At 49.7% G+C, this 12,875-nt stretch overlaps 2 protein-coding genes across 2 annotated transcripts in view; both read left to right on the top strand.

Annotated features, from left to right (window-relative positions):
• LOC132571576 (zinc finger protein 420-like) overlaps nt 1-12,875 on the top strand; it is an 895,908-nt gene that overhangs the window by 475,098 nt on the left and 407,935 nt on the right. The gene's annotated exons all lie outside the window — the stretch shown is intronic.
• Nucleotides 6,425-11,273, top strand: LOC132570897 (zinc finger protein 418-like). Its single transcript, XM_060237535.1, has 2 exons — nt 6,425-6,454; nt 9,036-11,273. Exons 1-2 carry the CDS (start codon nt 6,425-6,427, stop codon nt 10,152-10,154), a joined length of 1,149 nt encoding a protein of 382 aa, XP_060093518.1. The 3' UTR covers nt 10,155-11,273.

The following is a 12,875-nucleotide window of genomic DNA, read 5'->3' as shown; positions in this document are numbered from 1 at the left end:
CTCTGGGAGGAGTTCTTCTGCAATGGTGGGCACCAGTCTGTTCAGGAGTTTTCTGGCAAGGATTTTGCCTGCGATGGAGAGCAGGGTTATCCCCCGGTAGTTGGAGCAGTCTGACTTTTTTCCTTTGTTCTTGTGTAGAGTGATGATGACTGCATCGCGAAAGTCCTGTGGTAGCTTGCCTTGTTCCCAGCAGGTGACAAGTACTTTGTGAAGTGAGCTATGTAGTACTCTGCCCCCATGCTTCCAGATCTCTGGTGGAATTCCATCAACTCCTGCTGCCTTGCCACTTTTCAGTTGCTTGATGGCTTTAACAGTCTCTTCTAGGGTGGGGATCTCATCCAACTCTGTTTTCACCGGTTGAAGTGGGGTGAGGTGGATTGCTGAATCTTGAACTACGCGGTTGGCACTGAAGAGAACCTGAAAATACTCCGACCACCGGTTCAGTATGGATGCCTTGTCTGTGAGGAGCACTTGGCCGTCTGCACTATGCAAGGGACTCTGAGCCTGATATGATGGACCATATACTGCCTTCAGGGCTTCGTAGAACCCTCTTAAATCACCAGTGTCTGCACACAGCTGGGTTCTCTCTGCAAGCTTGGTCCACCACTCGTTCTGAATGTCTCGAAGCTTGCGCTGGAGGTTGCTACATGCAGCGCGAAAGGTTGCTTTTTTCCCAGGACAGGAGGGCTGAGCAAGATGTGCTTGGTAGGCAGATCTCTTTTTTGCCAGTAATTCTTGGATCTCTTGATTGTTCTCATCAAACCAGTCCTTGTTCTTCCTTGTGGAGAACCCGAGGACTTCTTCAGAGATCTGCAGGACGGTAGTTTTTAGGTGTTCCCAGAGTGCTTCTGGAGAAGGGTCTGTGGGGCAACTGAGGTCCTCAATTCTTGACTGGAGTTTTGCCTGGAAGGCAGCTTTAACTTCGGCTGACTGGAGGCTGCCAACCTGAAACTTCCTCCGAGGGATACCTCCTCTCCTGGGTGTGGGTTTAAAGTGAAGACGGAGATTGCAGCGTACAAGACGATGATCCGTATGACATTCTGCGCTGGGCATTACTCGGGTGTGTAAGACATCTCGAAGGTCTCTCTGGCGCACCAGAATGTAGTCGATAAGGTGCCAATGCTTGGACCGTGGGTGCATCCAGGTTGTCTTCAGACTGTTCTTCTGCTGGAAGATAGTGTTGGTGATGGTGAGCTGGTGCTCCATGCAGAATTCTAGCAGGAGGCACCCGTTGTCATTGCAGTTGCCAATGCCGTGTTTGCCAAGTACTCCTTTCCAGGCTTCCGAGTCTTTACCTACTCTGGCATTGAAGTCGCCAAGGATGATCACCTTGTCCTCTGTAGGGGTCTTCCGTACGAGGTTGCGTAGATCAGCATAGAACTTGTTCTTTTCTGCAGGATCTGCTTGAAGGGTTGGGGCATACACACTGAAGATTGTTGCATGCTGCTTGTTTTGAAGTGGGAGGCGCATGGACATGATGCGATCTGAGTGACCTGTTGGAAGGTTTTCGAGTTTGGAGGCAATGGAGTTCCTGACCATGAAGCCAACGCCAGAAAGGCGGCTCTCAGCCTTTGACTTACCCGACCAGTAGAGGGTATAGCCAGCACCGTGTTCTTGAAGACTACCTTCCTCAGGGAAACGGACCTCACTGAGAGCTGCTATGTCGATATTCAACCTGAGAAGTTCGTGGGCAACTAGAGCAGAGCGTCGTTCAGGGCGACCACTGCCTACTGTGTCAAGCATGGTTCTGATGTTCCAACACGCAAGCTTTAGTCTTTGCACACTTTGTGAGGCAGGTGCATGCCTTTTCTTTGTTGTTATTTTTCGACCGCAAGTAAGGATGCCCGTTGACCGCGGCTAGCCAACTGGGGTGGGGGAGACGAGCTTTGTTTAGGCCACCTTTTCTAGGCCCCTCTCCGTGTGGAGCAAGCAGTGCTGTCCCTAGATAAGGCTGCTTGGTCGTTCAGGGTGCTGCCGAAAGATGCTTTCGTCTCCGGGTTAGCATCAGGCGACCAATATCCTGAACCGCCTACATGCAGGATCAGGACTGTGGCTTCCAGTGGCACCTTCCACCTGCCGTTTCGCCCCTTGCCTATCGCTGCAGGACTTGATGCGTTGTGGGTTGTGTGTGTGGATATGCCCTTCAGGCCTGCGCAGAGGAATTTTTTAGGTGAAGCGCAGTGTGCGCGGTACTGGCTCCACCCTTTCACCTGGGGGTCATCTGCCATGGCCCAGTAAGCCGGGACGCCGGCAGTGAGTCCTCCAGGTGGTAGGTGTTACATTAACGAGCTCTATCTGCCCGGGTTTGATGTTAGAGTTTTCCTTCTCTTAGGCTGACAAAGTTGGTGGGCCCAGCCTGCCCATCCGGTTATACCGCCGGACAATTCGGTCGCACCATGACGTAGGGGTGGGTGGGGGTGGGCTCCCTCTGGGAATCCTACCCCCCCAGGGAAAGTGCATGCGCAATACATAGCCTCTCCTCTCCCGGTGTAGTGAACGCCGCGTGGTCACTGTCTGGCTATGCCTGGCAGATGGTCACTGCAATGGCCTCTCCTGCATTACTGCATCCGTAGCAACACCTTCTCGCTGGTCCCCCCCGTTTTCACAGAGTTTGCTTCATTGGCAGGGATCAGTAAATTCCTCAGCAGGCTTTGTAGCCTCCCTCCAACCCCCCCCCCTCCCTTCCAGAGCCAAACCAACAACTCTAGGGGGAAAGTCTCCTAGAGAGGCAGGAAGTGCTTTTGTTCTTTGCATGTGTGTTAGCAGGAAGAGAAGGGCAGTTGGAAGCCAGCGCTCGAGCGAGCATGTGGTGAGCAGTGGAGGCTCCTGCCTGGGAGGCCCCAGGCAGTCAGACCAAGTAAGTCATTCTCATAGGCAGGGCAAGTGTAGACCAGGGACAATACGATGCGTTTAAAAACCACCTTTATTTTGTTATGCTGTTTGCTGTGCGTGTGCTGTGCTGTGCTAACTTTTTAAAGGCAACTGTTTTTGTTTTGTTTTTCTTTCCCTATCTTTTTCTCTTTTAAATAAATGTTTTTTCTGTTTTAAATACTGGCAGTCAATCTCTGTACCACATAGATCCCCAGACCGCTTTAGACCACGCTGTGTCAAGAAGGGGGCCCCGGGGAAGGAGGAAGGCATGCAGTTGGATCAGGTGCCAATCCTCCAGGGGTGCCCCAAAGAAGTGCTGAGGTCTCTGTGAAACCCAAGTACAGGGTGGCAGAGGACCTTGAGGCCTGGCCTCACAGCTGGAGAGGGGGATTGGGAGTCCTGTTCCTCTCAATCTGAACCCCGGGACTGAGCAGGTGGTGGCAGCGCGCCCAAGGGGCAGGAGGAGAAATAGCTCCCTCCAGGAGTTGGCGACTCAATAGGGAGCTGACGGGACCGGGTCTGAAGGCAGAATCGGGCCGGTTCCGTCACACATGCTGATTGGCTTCTCGCAATGGCAGGTATTTTGGCTGACCCTCCCCCCAACTACGATCTCCACCACTGAGATAATTAGTAGCCATACAAAGGTCTTCAGAGTCTTTTCATAGGCTTTATTCCAAATAGTCTGGAAAATGGTCCTTCTTTCAGGGTGAGTGGGAATACGGAGCCTGGAGAAAACCGATAATTCTCTGGATGAAGGACTTGTGTTATATTTCCTGCTTTTCTTGGGGAATGGAAGTTGTACTTATATGTGCATCTATGTGTCTGCAGGTTTGTGTGTGTATGTATCTTCCTTTTGACACACTCCTGTCTGTCTCTCTCCATCCCCTCAGGGAGAAGCCTCCCTTCATAGCCAAGTGAATAAAGGCAGCTTTTCAGAGACGGAGGTGACTCAAGAGAAGGAGATGGAAGAGCAGGACCCAGAAGGACCTGGAGCTGGCAAGAGAGCAGGGAAGAGTCCCCATCCCATCCCACCTGGAAGTGGTGCGGAATTCTGGGAAAGAGCTGTGCCAGAGGTCCTGTCTAAAGACACAACGACCTCAGATGTACACTGCCAACACTTCCGGCAGTTCCGCTACCATGAGGCCGATGGGCCCCGAGAGGTTTGCAGCCGGCTCCATGGACTTTGCAGCCAGTGGCTGAAGCCGGAGAGGCACACCAAGAAGCAGATCCTGGACCTGGTGACTCTGGAGCAGTTCCTGACTCTCCTGCCCCAGGAAATGCAGGGTTGGGTCAGAGGATGTGGGCCGGAGACCAGTTCCCAGGCGGTGGCCCTGGCCGAAGGTTTCCTTCTGAGTCAGGCAGAGGAGAAGAGGCAGGCAGAACAGGTGAGCTGATTCTCTCCTGTATGTCTAATTCAAGCAACTAAATCTGACCTTATCTTAAAGTTTCCTTGCAAGATAATTGCCCAGAGCTTCTTCTGCTAGAAGATTTCTGACCCCTGCAGGTACCTCACCAACTCTGCTGAGAGAAGGGTGCAGAATCTGGGAGTGGGGCAGGATCCCTTCCTTGGTCTCTTTTCCATTCCATCTCTTACCCCTCTCCCTGGCTGCTGTTTCAGATGTGGGGACCACCTTTGGAGATGGAAGCTGCAATCCCTGAGGCAGAAGGAGCTTTCTTGGAGCAGGGGCAGAGGGTGCCGGCGGTGGAGCGTGCCCAAGACACCCTCTTCTGTGGTAAGGACTCCTTGTGCCTGAATGCAATTGGGGCAGCCGGTGAATGAGGTGGGAAGAGAGTTCAGGTCCGGGGGGGTGGGGGTGGGAATACGTATTTCTATAGACAACACAGAGTTAATTGGTGGTACTCAATGTCCACAAACTGTGATGCCTCTAAAAGGAGATTAGAAAAATTCCTGGAGGTCAGTGTCTCTCATTATATTAAAAAAAATCACATCTCACCTTTTTTCCATCAGAGTCTCAACTTGCCAAAGTGGGGGGAAGGTAGATCAGCCTCAGCAGAGCTCTTCAGCCTGGTGAATAAAGGGAACCTCCACTTTCTGGGGCACTCGAACTCTGAAAACGTGTCCCTGGTTGCAAATACTAATGGGGAACTGTGGCTTCTGTGCTTGTGCTTGAAGGGTCACCTGGGGGGCTGCTGTGGGCAGCAGGGGGTGGAGGAGGGATGGCAGGCGATGGCCCAGCACTGCCAGGAACTTTGGGGAGAGTTTTGGGGTGGGACTTGGGACAGATGTGATATCTTGTTGAAGTTGCATCTGGCTGAAAATCTGGTTGTGAACTTAACATGCCCAGAGACACTCTGAAAAATCATTCTTATTACCTTCAACTCTCCAGAACTGCTTGATTCGCATCTGGTACATTGTGACAGTGAAGTTTCATGCTATGGCTTTTCCACCAACCCCTTTCCCTCTCCATAGAACAGGGGTGGCCAATGGTAGATCTCCAGATATTTTTTGCTTACAACTCCCATCAGCCCCAGCAAGCATGGCCAATAGCTGGGGCTGATGGGAGCTGTAGGCAAAAAACATCTGGAGAGCTACCCTTGGCCACCCCTGCCATAGAGGAAACCCAAGTCTCACAGAAGTCTGAAATATTCTGGCAGCATTTATAATCCCTGAGGCTCATAGGTCCCTGGTGCTTCTCTTCTGCCTCTCCCAGAATGTAATAAAAATGGTAAGGTTTCACAGCCCCAGAAAGGAGGTGTGTGAAGCAGGGAACAAATAAGCCAGCAACCTTCCTTCCTCCCTTGTCTCAGGAACAGGCAGTGAAGAGATGCTGTTGAGCCTTCGTCTTTTCAGAAGGGTAGAAACGGCTGCTGAACCTGCAATCCAGGTAGGAGAGATTGGGGTGGGGGGGCACAGCCCGAGTCCCTCCTATTTTCTCAGAGGCGTTTTTGCTCCTTCTGTTTCTACAAAGGGTCTGTGTGAGAGATCCCTTGAATACTGTTCCATTTAACCATCCCAAGCCTTACTTTCCATACCTTCCCAGACGACTCCCTTCCAGTGTGCCATCTCTGCCTGGCATGATCTCTGAAGAGGAGGGAATCTGCTTTTTCTTCCAGGGTCCCTTTTCCTTGGAGGAGGTGTCCGTCTCTTTCACGGAGGCAGAGTGGGCCCTGCTGGATCCGGGACAAAGAGCTCTGTACAGGGAAGTCATGCTGGAGAACTATGAGAATGTGGCCTCTCTGGGTAAGGATCTTTCATGGGTGCCATTCCGTTGTGATGAGGAATGAATCGAAATACTGAATAGCACTGCATCATTCTGAGGCACGTCCTACCACTAGGGGAGGGGCTGTGGCTCCCTGGCAGAGGATCTGTGTGGAATGAAAAGGTCCCCAGTTCAATTGGCAGCATCTCCAGAGAAAAGGATCAGGTAGGAGGTGAAATGAAAGACTCTGCCTGAGACCCTGGAGAGCCGATGCTGGACTGAGCAGATGATACTGACTCCAAGGGATCAAGGGTCTGATTCAGGATAAGGAAACTTCACGTATTCCTAGAATTGGAACTGACCTCTGGGGTCATCTGGGGGAGCGGGCAGAGATGCCCGTATGCAGCATGCAGCAACGCAAGGTGAAAGAACTGCCAACAGCATCCTTAAATTCTATCATGCAAAAGCGGCTCTTGATGTTCCAGCCACCCAAAAGCTATTTCAGGTGAAGGCAGTTGCAGAAAGGCTCTCTCTCCCTCCTTCCTCCCCATCTATTTTCCTCCCTCCCTTCCACCCTCCCTCCCTTCCTTCCACCCTCCTTCCCTGCCTTCCACCATCCCTCCCCCTTTCTTTCCTTCCTTCCACCCATCCTTTCTCCCTCCCTCCATTATTTATTTATTTATTTCTCAAATTTATATCCCGCCCTCCCTGTCGAAGCAGGCTCAGGGCGGCTTCCTTCCCTTCCTCCCTCCCTCTCTTCCTCTTTTCCTTTCTCCCCTCCTTCCTTCTTTCCTCCCTCCGTCCCTTCCTCCCTCCCTCCGTCCATAACTCCCTCCCTTCCTCCCTTCGTTCCTCCCTTCCTTCTATTCTTCCTATCATCGCGTCCTCCCTCCCTTCTTTCTTTTCCTCCCTCCCTTCCCTCCCTCCCTTCCTTCCACACTCCCTTCCTTCCACACTCCCTCCCTCCCTTTCAGCCTGAGGGACTAGTCCCGGGTGGCCAAACCGTGGATCTTTCACACAGATCGTGTGGCTCCCAAAGCTCCCACTGCCCTGTTGGCCAGTTTGGAGGAGGCATTTGTCTTTAAATCACTTTTCCAAGCCAAGCCAGCTGGGAGCTTGGAGAATGCAGTAAAAGTTGATTTCTTTTCACCTCTCTCTCCCTCCTCCCTCCCCATCTATTTTCCTACCTCCCTCCCTCCCTTTCTTTCATCCTCCCTCCCTCCATCGCTTCCTTCCTTCCACACTCCCTCCCTCCCTTCCTTGCACCCTCCCTCCTTTCCTTCCTTCTTCCCTCCCTCCCTTGCTCCTTCCCTCCTTTCCTTCCTTCCACCCTCCCTTGCTTCCTACCTCCATCCCTTCCACCACCCCTCCCTCCTTTCCCTTCCTTCCTTCCTTCCTTCCTTCCTTCCTTCCTTCCTTCCTTCCTTCCTTCCTTCCTTCCTTCCTTCCTTCCTTCCTTCCTCCCTCTCTCCCTTCCACCCTCTCTCCTTTACTCCCTCCCTTCCTTCCTTCCCTCCACCCTTCCTTCCACCATCCCTGCCTTCCTTCCACCCTCCCTCCTTTCCTTCCTTCATTCCACCCTCCCTTCCACCCTCCCTCACTCCCTCCCTTATTTATTTATTTATTTCTCGAATTTATATCCCGCCCTCCCTGCCGATGCAGGCTCAGGGCGCCTTCCTTCCTTCCTTCCTTCCTTCCTTCCTTCCTTCCTTCCTTCCTTCCTTCCTTCCTTCCTTCCTTCCTTCCTTCCTTCCTTCCTTCCTTCCTTCCTTCCTGTCATCGCTTTCTCCCTCCCTCCCTTCCTTCCTCCCTTCTTTCTTTTCCTGCCTCCCTCCCTTCCTTTCCTCCTTCCTTCCCTCCCTCCCTTCCTTTCTTCTCTCAGATATCTGACATTCATTTCTTGCAACTCTCAAAACCCTAAAGTTTTATTCTATGTGGCTTTTACATTAAGCAAGTTTGGCAACCGCTGCACTAATCCATTTGCTATTATCCGATACTTTTCAAGCTAAATGATTGAAATCGGTGCATAACAAATCAGGTACTTGGATTTCCCCCTCCCCGGGTGCTTCTAGCCATGACCTGGGCTCAGGCCAAGGTCGTTCTTAAACTGAGGATATAGAGAGACAAGCAGATCTTCATAGAATTCCAAATGCAGAGTGCACAGTCAAATTGGATATGGTTCAGTCTGAATAGCATATCGAACACACCTTGATGTAAAGAAAAGCCTTCACAGTGGCTGGATGTGAGGCTCTCCCCTCTGTGGTGCTTGAGGGCAAATTCAGAAGAGATCCTTTTGCACAGAGACTTTGTGAATGTGAGTCTGGGGAGACAGAAAATATTGAGCATCTGATGCTGAGATGTAAGTGGTATCATGAGGTTCGAATTAGATTAATTCAGCCTCTTATAAAAGAGATGCCTGGGCAGACAGATGGGAGGGGGACGTATTTTTAAATATTAATTATTCTTGGAGAAAGGGGGATGTGTGGTTCAGATCAGCCAAACTTTCCTCCTATAGTCATATAGATGCTGTTAGATCTTACTCCCTTTCCAAGTGCTAACAGTTTCTTTCTCTCTATCCCAGCAGAAGATGAGCAGAGGAATGTGGAGGGTGAGGAACTTTATCAGAAAATTCCACATAGAACTAAAAATGAAAACTTGAACAAAATTGTCAGGAATCAAGGCAAACCTAAGAGAAAGAAAGATGGTGGTATAGTTGAGAAGCATTATGGAAGAAAGCAGAATGTACATTTTACAAAGCACAGGATAATGAAGGAAAGGAAATCCATTCAGTGTGGAAAGTCTTTCAGAAATACATCACAGCTCCTTGTACACCAGACAATGCAGAGAGAGGAGAAACCTTCTGAATTCTCAGAAATGAGTAATAAATTCAGTCAAAGTAGAATCTTTCAGCTGCACCAAAAAACCCACGGAGGAGAGAGAACTTTTACATGCACAGAGAGTGGAAAGAGATTTATGAAGAGTGGCAGTCTTCAACATCATCAGAGAACCCACACAGGGGACAATCCTTATGAATGTCCAGAGTGTGGAAAGAGATTCAGTCAGAGTGGCCATCTTCAGTATCATCAGAGAACCCACACAGGGGAGAAACCTTTTGAATGCTCAGAGTGTGGAAAGAGATTCAGTCGGGGTGGCAGTCTTCAACTTCATCAGAGAACCCACACAGGGGAGAAACCTTTTGAATGCTCAGAGTGTGGAAAGAAATTCAGGGTGAGTGGCAGTCTTCAACGTCATCAGAGAACCCACACAGGGGAGAAACCTTTTGAATGCTCAGAGTGTGGAAAGAGATTCAGTGGGAGTGGCAGTCTTCAACTTCATCAGAGAACCCACACAGGGGAGAAACCTTTTGAATGCTCAGAGTGTGGAAAGAAATTCAGTGAGAGTGGCAATCTTCAACGTCATCAGAGAACCCACACAGGGGAGAAATCTTTTGAATGCTCAGAGTGTGGAAAGAGATTCAGTCGGGGTGGCAGTCTTCAACTTCATCAGAGAACCCACACAGGGGAGAAACCTTTTGAATGCTCAGAGTGTGGAAAGAAATTCAGTGAGAGTGGCAATCTTCAACGTCATCAGAGAACCCACACAGGGGAGAAATCTTTTGAATGCTCAGAGTGTGGAAAGAGATTCAGTCGGAGTGGCAGTCTTCAACTTCATCAGAGAACCCACACAGGGGACAGACCTTTTGAATGCTCAGAGTGTGGAAAGAGATTCAGTGAGAGTCGCACTCTTCAATGTCATCAGAGAACCCACACAGGGGACAGACCTTTTGAATGCTCAGAGTGTGGAAAGAAATTCAGTGAAAGTGGCAATCTTCAACGTCATCAGAGAACCCACACAGGGGAGAAACCGTTTGAATGCTCAGAGTGTGGAAAGAGATTCCGTCAGAATGGCAGTCTTCAACTTCATCAGAGAACCCACACAGGGGAGAGACCTTTTGAATGCTCAGAGTGTGGAAAGAGATTCAGTCAGAGTGGCCATCTTCAGTATCATCAGAGAACCCACACAGGGGAGAAACCTTTTGCATGCTCAGAGTGTGGAAAGAGATTCAGTGAGAGGAGGCGTCTTGAACAGCATCAGAGAACACACAGAGGGAGGAATCGCTAGAATTCTAAATGTCCGGCCGCGGCTTGCCACACCTGGACTTGTTAATGACCCCAACGGATGCTTTGATGTTGGAGAGACAGCATCCCAATGAATAAGACCACTCCCCACCCCCTTTTGAACTTGCTGATAAACTCCAAACACGAGAAACCTTTTCAGTGCTTAGAGTGTGAGAGAAGATTCGGTTCGAGTGGCACTCTTCAGCTGCATCAAAGTACCTGCACATGGGGAGAAAACCTTTGAGTGTGCAGATTCAGTCAGTGTGACAATTTTCAAAAGCATATATGAACTCTTGTAAGGGAGAAGCCTTTTGGCTTTTCAGACTGTGGAAAGAGATTCTGTTGCAGAAGCACTCCTTGATGGCAACTGAGACCCCACACAGGGAAGACACAATTTTAATGTTGGGAGCTTTGAAAGTGATTCAGTCGGAGATGTTCTCTTCTGCTGTGTCGAGGAACCCGCACAAGGAGGATCCATGTAACCTCTTAGCCCATAAAAAGAGCTTTCCCGCTATTTCATATGTAAAAGACTCTAATCTGCAGAAGAAACCTTACTCTAATCAGAAAGAAATGTTATAAGTGCTTGGGCAGGGTTTTTTGTTGTTCAGTCACACAGTTGACGCCGACTCTTTGCGACCCCACGGACAAAATCACGCCAGCCCCTCCTGTCTTCCACCAACCTCCAAAGTCTGCTCAAATTCATGTTAGTTACATAAATAACGCTGCCCAGCCGTCTCATCCTTTGCCGTCCCCTTCTTCTTTTGCCTTCTGTCTTTTCCAGCATCAGGATCTTCTCCAGGGAGTGCTCCCTTCTCATTTGGTAGCCAAAGTATTTGAGCTTCAGCTTCAGTGCCTGACCTTCCAGGGAACAGTCGGGGTGGATTTCCCATAGGACTGACTGATTGGATCTTCTTGCACTTCAAGGGACTCTCAAGATTCTTCTCCAGCACCACAGCTCAAAAGCATCTATTCTTCTGCGCTCGGCCTTCCTTATGGTCCAGCTCTCACAGCCATACATTACTACTGGGAATACCGTCGCTTTGACTATAGTCCGCTTGCGGAGAGGGCGGGATATAAATGTATAGTAATAAATAAATAAAAATAAATATATGGACTTTTGTTGGCAGGGTGATGTCTCTACCTTTTATTATACTGCTCAGGTTCGCCATAGCTGTCCTCCCAAGGAGCAAACGTCTTTTAATTTCATGGCTACAGTCACCATCTGCAGTGATCTTGGATCCCAGAAATGTGAAGTCTGTCACTGCTTCCATGTCTTCCCCTTTTATTTGCCAAGGTGTGATGGGGCCGGATGCCATGATCTTAGTTTTTTTGACGTTGAGCTTCAAGCCTACTTTTGTGCTCTCCTCTTTCACCCTCAAGAGGTTCTTTAGGTCCTCATCGCTTTCTGCCATTACAGTGGTGTCATCTAAATATCTGAGGTTGTTGATGTTTTTACTGGCAATCTTAATTTTGGCTTGTGCTTTATTCAGGCCAGCATTCCGCATGATGTACTCTGCATATAAATTAGATAAGCAGGGTGACAATATGCATCCTTGTCGAACCCCCTTTCCTATTCTAAACCAATCAGTTGCTCCATATCCCGTTCTGACAGTTGCTTCTCGATCCTTATATAGGTTTCTCAGGAGACGTGTGAGGTGGGCTGGTGCTCCCATCTCTTTAAGGACTTGTCGCACATCTAAATTGTTTTTTCCTTCTTCTTTTAGGGAAAAGGTTGTGTCCAATGTCAGCTTGGGGACCAACAAAGTTTTATTCTGAGTAGAAGCTTTGTTGTGGAAGCACACTTCTTCAGATAGAGAAACAGAACTTCCTCAAGCCCCCTGCCATCTAGGTAGGAAGAGGGTGGGCGGAGGGTTAGTCGCCAGGCAGGGCTAGTTAGAGTCATGATGCAGAAGGAACTGGACCCTGACTGGGAGAGACCAGGCAAGCCTGATCTTGTCAGATCTCAGAAGCCGAGCAGGGTGGACTCTGGCAAGGGCTTGGATGGGAGATCTCCTTGGAATACCAGTAGTGGGGAAGCAGAGGCAGGCTTTATTTAGCTACCTCCCTGAATATCCTCCAGGCCTCTAGCAGGGGTCAGTCACCAGAGGTCGTCATGGCCTTCAGATGCACACACACGAAAATACAAAAGAAGAAGAAGATGCATCAGTCACTGGTCATAAGTACAGCTGAGACTGGACTAAAGCAGCTGGTAAAACCTAAACCAGGGGTGTCCAAACTGGCTTGAGCCACATGTGGCTCTTTCACGCATATTGTGCAGCTCTCAGAGGTCAAGGAGGACCATAATGCAGGCTTACTCTCAAGTAAGCTTACTTAGCACTGGGACCACAGTTGGCCTCTGAGCACTGAGACAGGCAGATATTTAACTGAGAGTGAAGGGGGGAATAAAGGGGAAATAGGCTTGCAAGCGCTTCTCCTCCACCACAGGTCACCTAGGGGCCTAGAGCGGGAAAGCCAGTGCAAGAGCTGAGAGATCCCCTGGAAGGTGGGATGGAAGTAAAGGGGGCAGTGCCGGGTTCCCCCCATAGTTTCATAGCTCTTGGAGGAGCTGCATTTACTAACCTAAGTTTTATGGCAAAGAGATACATAATGATGCAAATGGAGATGAGAGATTTATATGGTGCCCATTGTGGGGAGGTTTGGGTCCAACATCAAACCATCAGAGTCATATTAATTTGCTCTTGACCTGTTGCAGTAAAAAGGCCTT

The sequence above is a fragment of the Heteronotia binoei genome, chromosome 5, assembly GCF_032191835.1.
Source record: "Heteronotia binoei isolate CCM8104 ecotype False Entrance Well chromosome 5, APGP_CSIRO_Hbin_v1, whole genome shotgun sequence".
Lineage (NCBI taxonomy): Eukaryota > Metazoa > Chordata > Lepidosauria > Squamata > Gekkonidae > Heteronotia > Heteronotia binoei.
This window is presented reverse-complemented; position numbering and strand designations above follow the sequence as displayed.

Excerpts from the sequence above, each read along its gene's own strand:
- LOC132570897 (XM_060237535.1), top strand. The coding sequence starts at position 6,425 with ATGCCCGTATGCAGCATGCAGCAACGCAAG. Across the intron at positions 6,455-9,035 it reads GCAGCATGCAGCAACGCAAG|AGAACCCACACAGGGGACAA; the intron begins GTGAAAGAACTG and ends CAACATCATCAG.